The sequence below is a fragment of the Ostrea edulis genome, chromosome 6 (assembly GCF_947568905.1).
Source record: "Ostrea edulis chromosome 6, xbOstEdul1.1, whole genome shotgun sequence".
NCBI classification, from domain to species: Eukaryota; Metazoa; Mollusca; class Bivalvia; order Ostreida; family Ostreidae; genus Ostrea; species Ostrea edulis.
Genome location: NC_079169.1, coordinates 68,140,520 through 68,155,881, shown reverse-complemented (window position 1 = coordinate 68,155,881; position 15,362 = coordinate 68,140,520). Strand labels below are relative to the sequence as shown.

General features: G+C 35.3%; 1 protein-coding gene across 8 annotated transcripts in view; it reads left to right on the top strand.

The window, feature by feature from the left end:
* The first annotated feature begins 1,343 nt into the window (after positions 1 to 1,343).
* Positions 1,344 to 15,362, top strand: part of LOC125683740 (uncharacterized) — a 29,980-nt gene continuing 15,961 nt past the window's right edge. For 2 of the 8 annotated variants that reach the window (XR_008795981.1, XM_056140573.1), the window contains exons 1-13: positions 1,347 to 1,577; positions 5,504 to 5,680; positions 5,787 to 5,903; positions 5,993 to 6,100; positions 7,352 to 7,475; positions 7,582 to 7,679; positions 7,808 to 7,960; positions 8,174 to 8,258; positions 8,667 to 8,779; positions 8,935 to 9,063; positions 9,171 to 9,602; positions 10,598 to 11,086; positions 14,816 to 15,043. Coding sequence is in view for 6 of the 8 variants with exons in the window: in XM_056140573.1 (XP_055996548.1) it covers positions 1,526 to 1,577; positions 5,504 to 5,680; positions 5,787 to 5,903; positions 5,993 to 6,100; positions 7,352 to 7,475; positions 7,582 to 7,679; positions 7,808 to 7,960; positions 8,174 to 8,258; positions 8,667 to 8,779; positions 8,935 to 9,063; positions 9,171 to 9,602; positions 10,598 to 11,086; positions 14,816 to 15,043 (2,305 nt within the window). In the remaining 2 variants the exon portion in view is untranslated. Of the gene's footprint in view, positions 1,578 to 3,331; positions 3,424 to 5,503; positions 5,681 to 5,786; positions 5,904 to 5,992; positions 6,101 to 7,351; positions 7,476 to 7,581; positions 7,680 to 7,807; positions 7,961 to 8,173; positions 8,259 to 8,666; positions 8,780 to 8,934; positions 9,064 to 9,170; positions 9,603 to 10,597; positions 11,087 to 14,815; positions 15,044 to 15,362 lie in introns of those variants that run through there. The other 6 variants (XR_008795982.1, XM_056140571.1, XM_056140568.1 and 3 more) reach the window with 6 other exon arrangements.

Sequence of the window (15,362 nt, the reverse complement as noted above, 5' to 3'; positions counted from 1 at the left end):
CTATATAGTCTCGATGCTAAGTAATCACTTTCTAATTTGCTGGATATCGTGAGGTGATTAATTACGGTGGAAAATGTGATAACGTGCATAATCAAAAGACAAAAATACCAGATATGCCTTTGAAACTGTTATTCAGTAATTGTGAAAATAAGGAAATCCTAGTTATACATATAAAATGAAAACAAAAATATAGATTGTTCCTTGCATGATATTCGTGTACAGTTATAAATGATAGTGCGTTTGAATATTATGTGATTTCGTAAACTTTCTTCTATGCATTATCAGTCAGCTGGGTCCAGTCCTTTACCAGGAACTACCAGGTGTTAGAGTGTGCTTTATTTCATCTGATTTGACAGTGTCTTCTTGTAAGACTTTTTCTAAGAAGTTTGGCAATTTCCTGTCAACATTAAACAATATTTTGCGCGATATGATCAAACGACCACTCATGAGCTAAAGCTAAAGCTGAATAGACTCATTTTTTGAGAACAGAAAAGAAAATCAACTCATTATAACGCGTTAGTGCCTTGTTTTAACGAGTTAGTTATTTCGCTATATAACGAGATAATTATATCGTTATAATGCAATAATTTTAAAAGGTTATAACGAGATCCAAAGTAGTTCTAACGAGAGAATAGTAAGTCGTTAAAACGAGATAGTAAGTCGTTAAAACGAGATGAAGCTCGCTTTTATAGGATTCTAACTTGGTATAATGAGATACTAACTCGTTATAAGGAGTTCATTTTTGTTTATTTTCTTAGAATGAGCCAATCTGGTTTGATGACAGAGGGGCCAGGCTTTCATACTATGGGGCTGAAAGGTCAGAATTTGACCCCTTTAGTTCAGATAAAGTAATCGATTTTACTTTTAAAATCAACACGACTCTGATCATCAGTACACGGTGAGCCCTGAATTCAACAGTTCGCTCTTCAGACGAGTAAAATTCTCTTTGAAACAGTTATAAATATTTAATATGATAGACTTATGGACATACATGGTTAGCATTAGTGCAGTCTAACATCTTATATTTACCGATTTACAAACCATCAAAGAACCTGACCCCTTCTATTTACTCGTTATTTCAGAGTAAATATGGACGTGCAGATACCCACATATTAAAGACTTGCTAGGCAACCCCTAGGATAAAACCCTTTTTTTATTTACGTACATGTACTAGGCATGGGGTGGATGTTTGAAAATATTAAAGACATTTTTTTGTTTCAACGATATTTAAACAGGTGAATGCAAAAATAGCACATCGAAGAAACTTGTGTTTTGGGGGTTGCGTTTCTTTGTATTTCTTGACTATACTCAATTGTGAAAGGTAAATCGTATCAATGCTAGGCTATTTAAAAACTGACAATATCAAATATCTTCAAGCACAGCTAGAATGAGCTGGCGTTTCTGAACAAAGCTGTAAATTCATGTCCCATTTGTCTGACAGCGAATTCTGCATGCATTCTTTCTGTACGGTACACAGGTATGCACCGGGTACTGAACAATTCGGTCATGTTATGATGGCTGCGCTATGAGGATGGCCCTCCTGTTTATAACTTTGGGGATTTTGCTCCTGATTCAAGGTAAGAGTTATTCCCGAAAAGGATGTTGCAACAATCATTCTTTTTATACATGTAGTAAATTATTTTCTATGTACCCATTTGATTTTCTCTACAACAGTACAGTCGTTTGGGGTATCGGAATCACTTTGTTGATCACGTCTGATTTCTATGTAAATACATATCACATGATTCAGAGTGCTGTGTTAAAAGGGCATTAGCTGTCATTTTGTCACAAAAAATTGAATGAAAATTGCTTTACATAATATATTTCAGTTATAACACCAGTATTCAATTATTTCAAACACTTTTTAATCTCAATTAAAGCATGCACATTAATGTGTAATTTTGGTGAATAAATGATCATGGTCTTGCAAGACAATAATTCTTCCTTATATATATGTATTTCTATACACTAAAAGTGGTTATCTAACGTAGGTTTATTAGGTTTCTCTTGTTTTTGTACAAAATGAAAGTTTTTATCAGTCATTAATATTTATTCCTATGCCATTGAGATATTTTGAGAAAAATAATGGTTGCCATCACTAAAGGGTCAATAAAGAGTCTACATTGCAGATATTGACCTTGACGCAGACTATCTCTAGATTTTATATATCCAGGTGATTCGGAATAAACTAATAACATTTGTTGTTGAAACTATTCCAAATAAAAATGCTTCTTTACATATAATAGTAAAACAAAAATACACTCCCTTTATACATGTATAATTATACAGGAGCGGATTCAGGAAATTTTAGAAGGAGGGGTCGGGAGTTCTACCATTAATTTTGGTTTTCAGGGGGGGGGGGTGTCACCCTCAAAATACGTTTTGTTTTGTTTTGTTTTTTTTACCTCTTTATAGCAAAATTTTCTGACGAAATGGGGGGGGGGGGGGGGGACGCCCGGAACCCTCTCTAGATCCGCCACTGTTGTATAACTATGTTCTTATGAATTAATAGCCGGGGGATCTCTCACGTCTAAACCTTTGTACGCTGTCCCCTTTTTACACGCAATCTTGTTTTACGATATTTTTCCTGGAGGTGGGAATATCTGGAAATATTTTCGGGGTTTTTTGTGTGTGGATATAGTAGTTTCTGTAGACTGTAAACTTTCTAAGCTGGATACAAAAAAATTCTCCACCATCTCCCAGGCGGTTTGTTTTAGAAATAGAACCTACTGTAGCATCCATTTTAGATAAACCGGTTTCGATTCTCGGATGTGTTATCAGTTTTCAGCCTATTCTGAAGCACCTGACACAGTGTGCAATAGGGGTAACCTTGTCGTAATTTCAATTCATAATGTTTAAAATGAAAATATGGCCCCGATAGAAAATTCTTTGTTATTGTTAACTAATGTGTGATGATACATCGATGTTCTAGATACCATGGTATTGAATATCTGACTTCCCATTAACAAGGATTATAAAACATATCGGATCTCACAAATTCTATTGGGCATGGTCTCTTATCAGATGACCTATGAATCCCGAAGAATGTTTTTTTTTTAAATAAACAGTAAGGATTTCTCTCACACAAATGCAAAGAATTTAGATACAATGTATGTAAAATATTTAAATATTCACAAATGTTCTGAAAATGATACACCAATTAAAAAACTATATATTTTAAATTCCTTTAAAAAATGTTTTTCTCAAATCGAGGGAAAAATTCCATACCCCCCCTCCCCCCCACCCACACACACAAGATGATAAAACCGACTACCCAGAGCTCAATATTATTTAAACACCGCGATCAATCAGTGAGGCGTTTCACAACTTGTGCGTACACAATTAGTATGCATTGCACTGCAGATCCATGAATGGAGAAAGTGGGTGTAGATATGAGTAATAAGAATAAGAATCTAAGAAGAAGTAAGTTTTCACTTAGGTGGTTGTAAGAAGGAGTGCGAAGCGCTATCAGTTGATGGTAATTTTGTCCCAAGGGTCGCTATTCACCACTAACGAATTTAAACGCAGTCCTAACACGAATAAGCAAACCGATTTGTTTTCATTTCTATAAATGATGTCATCTATTTTGAATTAATACCAGGAAATGGACAATCCTGATACTGATATTACGAAATCCGACATTTCCAAATACACGTTTTAAAATAAAAACAAACATGTGAAAATTCAAATTAGCTGCAAGTTTGCCGTATATATATACATGTATTTTTTTCAAAAGGAGTGGTAGATATAAAACTCCCAAGCATTAAGCGTCATGACTTTGAAATTCAATCATCATATCTTGATGTCAACTATAATAATATTACGCCAACGGTAAATATTTCTGTAAGCGTCATCACTGCCTACTTTGGTAGGGTACAGATTATATACTGCATTTTTATGAAAATGAAAAGAAACTTCAAAACATGTTTTTAATCGTTCATGAAAGGCAGGTGCTTAGCCAGAAAGAAAATGAAGTGTACGCAAAGTATGGCAAGTGGTCTGGGGGCCGCCTTGAGGACTCCGATGGGCTTAGGGCAAAACCCTTGTGTGGGCACAGGGGGCGAAGCCCTCAGAAGTTCCTGGTTTTCCCCAATGAAATCACCAAATTTTGTGCATAGAAAGAGGGTTTCTTGTCAGTTTCAAAAAAGAAATTCACAAAACTATTTTCTACAGTATTTTATTATGCCAACCGTGTGTACTAGGACTGACTTTACATTCGTTCTATGAATTTTCCCCCCGTTGTTTTCGACTGGTATATACATGTATGGTAAATGTTACTGATAACAAAGAATATCCTAATCCGTCTACTACATGTACATATATGAAGTACATTAAAGTGATATTCGACATGATGTTAATGATTTGAAATTAAAAAAGGACTTTAAATTTCATTGAATGGGCATTGTGATGCTGATTAAATCATAAACCGGCACTAAATAATGCAGTCATTTTAGGCACAGATGTTTTAACGACAAAGATCTCTCTCTATCTCTCGCAAATGATGTGTACGCAGTTGCGTACTCGCGTATAGGCAGCTACACGCCTGAAAGGTAATGAATTTTTAGTGAAAACATACATGCACTGGCACTTTCTGAATGTATTCATATTTCTAGATATTCATTTTATCGAAGATGATGCAATTCATTATTTGATTAAATTTGATGATTCAGCTTCCCGAGAAGTACAGCATTCATCGAAAAAATTATTTATAACGAAACTGGCTACTGTAGCTTACGAAACGAAACCTATTACGTCATCTTTATCTACGGCTAGACTGCACAATCTAGTCGAAAATGATAACAGATGCGAGTTGTTGATGATTTGATTGAAAGATTTAAAACATTGAAACTGGCTACAAGAGCGCACCAAAACAATACACGATAGGCCATGTTTGTATCAGTCCTGTGTTACTATAGGTTGACAATTGTTACTCCAGTTCGCGCGAAGTCACCATTTCTTACAGGAAGAGTACAGGACACAGTGGAAAGTGACTAGAGTTTTCACAGTTCGACCCAAAATGATAATCGTGTGACAATATTATGATTTCATTCAAATATTTTAAAATGATATAAGCGGCATTTCATTCACAATAGCTTATTTCATAATTCAGCTTAAGCACTTGATGTAACCGTATTGATGTTGTGGATTTTTGTACTACACGAGTGTCATTAATTATAGCACAATTCTTCCTGGTCTGATATTGCAAACTTCTTTACAAATAATTTTTAAAAATTTCCATTTAAATTTTGGTCTTATGTTGGATAAATCAAATGTTATATTCACCCCGGAAGCACGCTTGGGTGAATATAATGTTTTTTTAATTTCTCGGATCTCCGCCAATCGGGAAGCCTGGTATTATTCAATCAAATAATCAAAATGAATAAACAAATATATGTACATGTATACGAAAATGTGCAGAGGTGTTCATAGAATGTGACTTATTAGGGAACTTTTTTTACATTTTTATTTAAAACATGTATCATTGAAATGACTCTTTGTACAGGTATTAATGCGAAGTATTATTGCGAAGAAAGCTGGCTGACGAATCCATCAAACGGATTCTGCTACAAGTTGTTTCCAGACCTCCAACCCTGGAAGCAGGCGAGAAATAGCTGTACAAAACACGGAGGTTTTCTTGTGTCAGTAACAGACACAAACGAACAGCAGTTCATCGCCAAAGGTGTGTATTCCTCTTTGTTGACGGGGACCAAGATCAACGTTAGAATATCATTTATTAAGAGACTTGTTAATATAGATACTTGTTGATTTATTCCCTGTTTTATTAGATGTTTTACAGAATAATGAGACATCGTCTGCTTGGATTGGTGGCCATTCCCTGTATTCAGACGATTGGGTGTGGGATGATTATCAGAGAGAGTTCAACTTCACACAATGGGCAGCTGGTAAATAACAAGAAAAGTATCATAAACAGCAAATAAAATGTTTTGAAATTATTCCAAACGAATATCCATGTTTTTATCATTTCCTTTAGGTGAACCAGTCTCTACCTCCCGTTGTATCGCAATGCTTGGAGCGTCCGGATTCAATTGGTCGGGCCAGTCGTGTGCAGATCGCAATGTCTTTATTTGTGAAAAACCAGGTATATTATGCAACTTTTATAAAGATGCTATTAACAGAGTTATCGCTCCATGTTTTCTGCGGATATGTTGCTCACTGGTCTTATATTGTCAGGCGAGCTGTTGTAACCATAGAGACAGTACTGTAACCACACGGAACTTGTCTTAAATATGTATTTTATAGATAGATATACTAATGAAAGGTGAAGATAATGAATATTGATCAATCTCAAACTACCATAAGCAATACAAACTGGAGATTTGGGCAAACACGGACTTCTGGATATACCAGAGTGGGATCAGGTGCCTAGGAGGAGTAAGCATCCCCTGTCGACCGGTCACACCCGCCGTGAGCCTTATATCGTGATCAAGTAAACGGAGTTATCCGTAGTCAAAATCAGTGGGTCAAGAACGGCCTACCAATCTGTATGAAACATGTCAAACAGCATTTGACCCAATGATAGGTTGTATTGGCAAATTAGATCGTTATAACGATCATAGAATTTCCGAAATGCTCACTTTAAACGAGACTGTTGAAACTCCTGTAACATCAACTTATTTGTCAGTATCCTGCCATGATTTAAAAACTAATCATACTCAGTACAAGCTCTTGCATATCGAATCAGTTGAAAGGCAAAAATACCATATGCAGGGGATAATGGAATCACTATTACTACATAAATATGGGCAATACGCGATGATTTATTCAAAGTTTACTTTTGTTTAGCATCAATGATGTTTATATCCATTTGATAGAACTTTAAACAAAGTACGAGGACATGAAAGTATCCCAATAAAAATCTTTAAATAAATCAGCTTTGATAAACTATTTTACTGTAATGACATGTCAATGTGAAGTCATTATATATGAATTGGAGAATGAATTCCTATGCTTTATTGAGAGGTTTGATAAAGCGCATATTGTTGTAAATTTTGCACGAGGTAGAGCTGCGTACATCAAGAGCAATATCGGAAACATGGCGTCTTCAACAGATCTGATAAGGATATCTCAATATCTGAGTGCAATCTCATAGTCTGTTAAAAGCACAAACACAGCCCATAGGTTGTGGTAGATAAAGGCGACATCTGCATATATATATATATAATTATATATATATATATATTCCATCTACTAATAACTTCTTGACTACTTGACCCATGGTACTATTATATATATATATAAATATATATATATAAATATATATATATATATATATATATTATATTATATATATATATATATATATATATATATATATATATATATATTGCAGCTCAAGTGCTTTACTGTGACGGCAAAGCAAACATCATACATCTAGAGGGAAATAAACTCACCAGCGTCAGCTTCCCTCCATTTTACGATCCTCTGAGGCCATTCCAGTTTCCTTCCTACGAAAAGTAAGACTAGTATATAATTAATTATCATATTACATATTGTAATACTCATTGTTGCTGATTCGGTACTATTTTTTTTTATGTAATTCAAGCTCCTTTGTCATTTCAGAAATTTAAACTGTGTTTGGAGAATAATCCCACCAATGGGATACAAAATCGTGATGGAATTCGATTTGTTCTGCAATGATGATTTGAAAGCACTTAGTGGTAGGTTTTCAAACATAAAGCAGTTGATAAATTCATGCATAAAAAGGTGCGTGTTTGCATAATTTCTTTGAAAGATGGATTTCTTGATTTCACTAGCATTTTTTCGTGATGTACTTATGGATTTTAAGGATATTCGTCGTTGGATGACATCACATGCCAAGTGCATTCTGGAAATGTAGAGGTCGATTCAACCTTAATGTTATCTTTCACAACAAATTCCTTCACTAAACCAAGAAGTGAACAGGGATTTCAGTTGAGACTGTTTGCAACAAATGGAAAAGGTAAACAAGGAAATGCACTTCGTTTTGTTGAAGAAACCTCTGTATCACGTGTGTTAGCCTGTGAATGTAGTTATTACACATATCCATGTCCGTGCAAGTTAGTTTTGCGACATGCCCATTTTCACGATAATGTAAAATGCACTGGACTACGATTCCCCCCGAAAGTTTCCTGGTAATTAAGGTACATATGTCGTTCATTTACTTTTTCCTCAGAAAGTTCCTGCGATCCGGCTGGTATCCCCTTGGTGGCCTCGTCAGAAAAACAAATTGTAATATCTCCAGGATTCCCGTATCCACGGTAATATCCGGTCTTAGTTTCTTCATAAGTAAAATCAATACATATCTATATACAATCTCAGTATTAAGAATAGGTAGGTATACGCGGTTCTTAAACTGAAGAGATTATGATGTAGGGAAGCCATCTGTGCGATATGTATACATGTATACTGTGGATTATTGAAATATATCAACATTTCAAAATTCCTTTACCTATATTTTGCTGTTTTTAATATTATGTATGACAACATTTAAAATAATTTTGATATGACTGTTAATAAATAATATAATTCTGATGACCCAATTGCATTAAATCAAGTATATGTAGTCAACCATGGGCAGAAAGACACCCGTGTTATAGAGTTAAGTAGCTATTTTCATGATGACGTAAAAGAATAATATATGATATAATTCTGAACACTTTACGCAGATCTTCATCATGTGTGTGGACTATAATGTCCCCGGTAAAGGCATCCAATATATATGTTCAGTTCAAATATCGTTACATCAGCGAAGGAGCAGAACTTCAAATCCAAGACGACGGTACGGTTACTTATAAACAAACAAATTACGTATAAACAAACAAATTACGTATAAACAAACTGATCACATGTTCTCTAATCTTAAAATGGTCGCAATGAAGTGTTATCAAATGAGAAATACATTGTCTAAATGTTGAACTGTTGAACTAATTTTAGTGTTTACGAGATCCTCAATGTTGGAGGAGAGCAGGGTTTTGATTTACCCGGCAGAAAAGATCGTTGTTAACTACACCAGCAATGTCACGTACCCTGGTCATCACGGATTCTCACTGGACTACTATACGGGTATCTAAATGACCCGTCTCATTATGTCGTATCCATTTAGTTTGTCATTTACTTTCAACGAATTTCATGGTTTGTTTAGATTCACAATGGTGTATTTGTCGTTGTAGATAAAGAAAGCGTGGATATATGTACCCAAAACCTGGTTCCAAAGGTCTTATCTGAATATGGAATCCCAAATCCCAAGGAACAGTTTTTGATTTTCTCCGTAAAAGCGACAAAAGATATAGAAGTAGATCTGCACACAGCAACTGGAGAAGACTATCTTATTACGTCTAATCAGGAGCATTCTGGGTATTCTTACTGTTTACGTAAAACATCGACATCATCCTGTGTTGAAACATACAACGATACAATATCACATTACGGGTTTCAAGATTTATGGGTGACATGGACTGACATACTGAAGGTTGGACGCGGAAGAATACTAGGAGAGCACGTCGTTATGGAATACCGTTTACACATTCCACTAAATGTTAATTCATCATCGATTCAGACCAAGAACGGTACCGGGGTTTGGAAATTCTACGGATTCCTGACCGGTAAATGTGTTACCTTTCCTTGTGATGCTTTTGATATATCAGTGTTTTTCTCCCCCCCCCCCCCCCCAATGGTATGTCAAAATCTTGTTACCACCAATTTACAGTGGCAGATCTGGAGGAATCGGTTGCAGGTTCTGAACCACTCCCTTTGAATTCATTTAAAATACAAAAAATGGTTATTTTTGGTGTCTACAATCATCCTTTTTGGAGTGAAAAGGGTAAACATTTAATAGTACCCCTCCCTTTTGAATTTTTATGGATCCGCTTATGATTGAATGTACATTTAAAACTGTGTACTCCAATACTACAGTTTATGTAGTCCTTTCTATTGAATTTTGACACCAACGCTACATGTACCAGTACAGAAACTCGACCATCATCTGTATGATGTGGTAATAGATCAGACTCGATGATATCTTATGAATTTCAGTTTAGTCTAGTTCAGAATGGGTTTAAATAAAATATTGAACATTTAAATTTCGTATGGTACCAGTGTAATATTTTGTTATGAATTTCAACCCGAATTTTCATTCCCAGTTGTCTTTGTTCCCCATGCTCTTTATACTCTGCAATCCGAAATTCTGTCGTATCTGACACAAAATTTTCTTCTAAATTCGAATTAGACAGGTTTTTAAGGTACATGCATTTTAAAACTTTTCAACTATGTAATATGCAATAAGCAGGAAACTACTACTGTCCGGACCACTTTTGTGTTTGAAAGTCCGTATTGTCTATTCACTGATCACTTGTCATTAAAATTGTTATCTCATCAATTATGATTTGTCAGTAATTGTTTTGAACTAGAAATTAGAAAGCAGTAAAACACCATCATTTAATTGGTCATTGTTCGTTATCTTCATCTTTCATGTTACGTCCACTTATTTCTATTTGTACAGAAAATTATCGGAGCATTTTATTTCGTACAGAAGCAGCGGAAGTGGATCAACTGTTTTATTATTCAAATGACTGATTTATTGAGATTATTTTTTTTATAGATTTTGTGGAAGTCTGTCATACGTCGGAGACCCCTTTGAAGTCTCTCTGGGACTATCATCTACCAGTACAAGGCCAGAACCATCTAACTTTCTCTGTCATGATTTGTGAAAGAGCTCTAATAACTTTCCAAACTCGGGTTGGAAACTCTTATCGGATTTGGCTGGACGCACTTCAGAAAGGCAGTAGTACGTTCATCTCCTGCATCACGAATTACACAAGCGATAGTGGTGTATACCCCTGTATCACTAGTGCATATTCACATCGTGTTTTAAATTGTTCGGAGTTTCGTGAATTTTGGATTTCTTGGGGAAGAAGTGCAGGCCTACAAATTGGAAAGGGTAAAAGCATAGGAACGGATACCATGATTAGCAGTGTCTCTGAAAATTTTACTCCAGTGAAAGAAAGTGCATTCAAGTTTGGTAGCAGCAAAGCTGACACCAGATACATTACATCAGTGTGGCGATTCAGTAAAGCACCGCCTAATCCAGGTCAGTGGCTGTGGTGTTAAGAAAGATGACCATGATATTTAACGCTTATTGTTCTGTGTATAGTTTAATACGGTAAACTATACACTACTTGTATACTACTTGTACAGCCTTGTCTAGTTCTGAACGGGTTTGTAAAAGTCTGAAAAGGTTGTCATATATATATATATATATATATATATATATATATATATATATTAGGAGTGTCAACGAATATTTGACAATTCGAATATTCTATATTATCATCGACAATCGACAAATTTTTTATTCGAATAGTTGTTAGAAACAACATTTGTCTGCAGGTTTTGAGGGTAAAAAGTGTTTTAAATCATTAAATACTTGTGTTATTACTGAAATATACATGTATTATACGGAACAATTTTCATTTAATTCAATTTTCGTGACAAAATGACACTATTCTATATAATCAAACCAGAATCAAGACTACGCAAATGAAATAATTTTCGTTGTTGAAGAAAAAGTCTGTGTAAAGTATATCAAAAGCACGGATAACAACTGGGTTCTTTCTAGATGCATAGGTGTTCCAATGAGTGACGGTATTCAAAATCTCATAATGAAGTAAACAGAGTGTCGTGCATGTTGTCTATAAAGGATGATTACATTGGGATCTACCAAAAGGGGACTTGTACGGTTAACTGAGCACTAATTGGCGGGAATTTACACCTCACTTCCCAAGCCCTTGTATACACTCAAAGTATTTATCATGTTTATCCCATGTACACCTTTACATGACACATTTATTTCATTTCAAAAACATTTTTGCATTTATCATTAAATTTAGATTCGATATCCCGTAGGGGATCTGGGGTAGAATTAGTCTTCAGTACCCCTTGCTTGTCGTAAGAGGCGACGAAATGGGGCATTTCTTTTGGATGAGACTGTGAAAAACGAGACCCCCTGTCACAGCAGGTGTGGCACAATAAAGTTTCCTCTCTGCTCAAAGGCTGCAACTGCCGAACATTGGTCTAAAATTTGAAACCCTTCTCCGACAATAATGACAACTCCATATGACAGTATGAGTGTAGTATTCCCGAAAGTCCCTTAAAAGGGATGCTAAACAATATACAAACAACATCAATATACCTTGAAGTAGCTTGGAATACGCGTGTCTGATTGTTTGTAAAGGTTTGGAAATGCTGACTGGGTACACTGAACAATATGTGTATAATTATTATGTATTGTATAATGGAACATCACCCTAACAGTGATTTATCGAATGTTCTTCGACTAAACCTCTCAAATAATAGACTAAGAAATTTACTCATTTTGACATCTCTAAGTATATACGAGTATATATCTTCACAACTCTCCACCATAAACCCAAAAGCCCTTCTATTCTGATCTTCCTAAACTTCTGTTGTGCTTTCTTTTCTTGTTTAGGTTAGGTAAATGTCTAAAATCCTTTTCTTCTATTTTTCTAGATTTCGTTGTACCTGTTTTCTTAATGTTGTCGACAGTTGTCTCTGTTATTTTGTAAGTAATCTTTGTCTGGTCCTCTGTCACTGTGCTGCTGATTCACGGGTCTCTCTTCCTTGATGATCATTGAGTCAGGAACAACTTTATTTCCACTATCTTCAAGGTTTAGTAAATTTCATCAATAGATTCCGAATGGTCATTATTTTTATGATTTTCTCATTCCTGTGACTTTAATAGGGGGTCATGCGGGTCTTTTTTCCTAAAAATAAATTGCAAAGGTTTCTCTTTCCGATCTTTTTCATTTTACTTTTTCACTGTCTGTAACAGCATTTAAGCGTGCGCATTCGGATTTTGCACTGCCTTGGCGTTCTTTGTATTCTTTTCAGTCCATTTCATCCGCAATCATTCAGTAAAGGATTAGATTACTTAGTTTGGGATTTTCCAATTGTTCTTTAAATCCATGTTCTTACCACATTCTAAGAAGAACGTTTGTTTCTTCATCTGTCCAGCTATATTTGCATATGTAGTTACACTTCTTCTTGCCATTGTGTGTTCAAATGAAGATTACAAACATTGATCAATCTCATAACTCCTTAAAGAATACATAATTGAGAGAAGTGCAAACACGGGCCCCTGGGAATACCAGAGATGGGATCAGGTGCCTAGGAAGAATAAGCATCCCCTGTTAACCGGTCTCACCCGCCGTGAACCCTATATCTTCATCAGGTAAACGGAGTAATCCGTAGTCAAAATCAGTGTGTAAAGAACGGCTCAACAATTGGTATGAAAGACGTCAGCCAGCATTGGACTCAATATTTGATAGCTAGTGCTTGCAAATAAGATCATTATAACGACCATAGATACGATTTAAAATAGTGTTTGCGGACACAAGAGAAGATCACTGCTTTTTCAAATATAGGATATCATTTAATTTTTAAAGAAAGTGATGCAATGCTTTGTGTGTAAATTTTGGTACGCGTTCATGTAAAAGTCAATTTGCTCCTAATCTGAGAAGATGCAACTTTGTACTAGAAGTGAAAATTTTCACGTGCAAATTTTGTTCACTCTCCGTGCACATGCGCCAAGATATTCCCATTAGCAAAATTTTGCGTGTAATTTTGTGTAGAAAGGCGTATGTGAACGGGACTCGATAAGTAGTCATATCTGATATTCGAGCAGAGAAACAGCTGTATTCAGGATAGGCTGTGTAGTCTGGTTCTTGAGCCATCCAATGTTGGTACTGTTGTCACTATTCATTTTCTAGTGGTAAAAAGACAACTCCAGTTTCTATTAACCCTAGGCATATTATAGGTTGCATAATATGCTGCATGATAAGTCGACGAGGTGGTTCAGTTTTTCATAGAATGGGACTAAACGAAACGTTATATATGCAAGGTGAAGATAACGAACAGTGATCAATCTCATAACTCCTACAAGCAGTACAAAATAGATAGATGGGCAAACACGGACCCCTGGACACACCCGATTTTAATATATTCAATATTTGTATTCACCTGAGGATGGATGTTAAAATCCAGAACGCACTAGTGATTTAAATATATTTGGGAACTGCATATTTTCCTGCTTTTTTATTGAATTATATATATATATATATATATATATATATATATATATATATATATAGGATTAAACATTCTTTTCGAAGAATTTATCGATGTGTATACTCTGGACATTATACTCACAATTTGAATAAAAGTTTGTGAGTAAAATGTCCAGCGTTTACACATCTATAAATTCTTCAAGATAAATGTTTGATTCATATAATTCTAATTCGTTCCCTGTATTATCAATTTCAATACTTTGAATAGTTTCCCCGCACTGTGTTATTTGTTTTCAGGCGCGTATGTATTCAGAGCGTTTTTGGATTTATTGATGTGTAAATACTCGTTCAGATCAATGTATTTTTGTCCAATCAAAACAATTGTAATAAATAACATTGGAATTATATATGTATATACATGTACATACATACTGTAACCTCAGGGGATGGGAGTACATGACTAATGTTAATCTGGTTTGCACATGCTAAATGTCCATCAGCATCAAATATTCAATGTAGTTCTGCTGTTTGAGAATTTTATAACATTCAGAAACTTTACTTTTTTCATTACACATATTTCTTCTCCGGAGTGTGTCTGTAGTTGTAGGTGGATCGACATTAACTGTTAACAAGTGATGGATTGAACTGTCCTAGATGTGTTGTTCGTGTTACCAATATGTAATATCTAAACAACCTTATTGTAATTAATTTCATTATTTGTGCTTTCTCTTTAGAAAACATCACCATAATTAGGAGCGGAGTCGTACCCTCCCTACAGGAAGTAGAGGGAGCAGAACTTACCATGTCTGTAGATATCAATCTCAGATTTGGGTTTGAAGTGAAGTGGCTCAGAAACGGAACACACGTCACACAGTCTCCTGGACGATTCTTGGTTCATCAAACGTTTATAGACGTGATGAGATGTTCACTCACAATTGTAGAGCTCAAACTACGAGATGAAGGTAAGGGTAGCTTAAACTACAGAACACCAAGAACACACAGATTTAGTGTGAAATTTATATCTTATCGATATCATTCACATTATCGTCGACCTCGCAACATTGACCACATCACAATGACGTTCACGTGGACATCGTTCATGTAGTTTACATCGCTATGTTGACATTATCAAACGGGAATTCTGTTACATCATATATCAATGACATGGTGACAATATGACGTTGCTTTAATCTAACCTTATGCACAATCTCAACTTTTGCTCTAACTCTAGATACTAACCCCAACTCTACCCAAACTCATTAATCACAACTTTAACCCTCA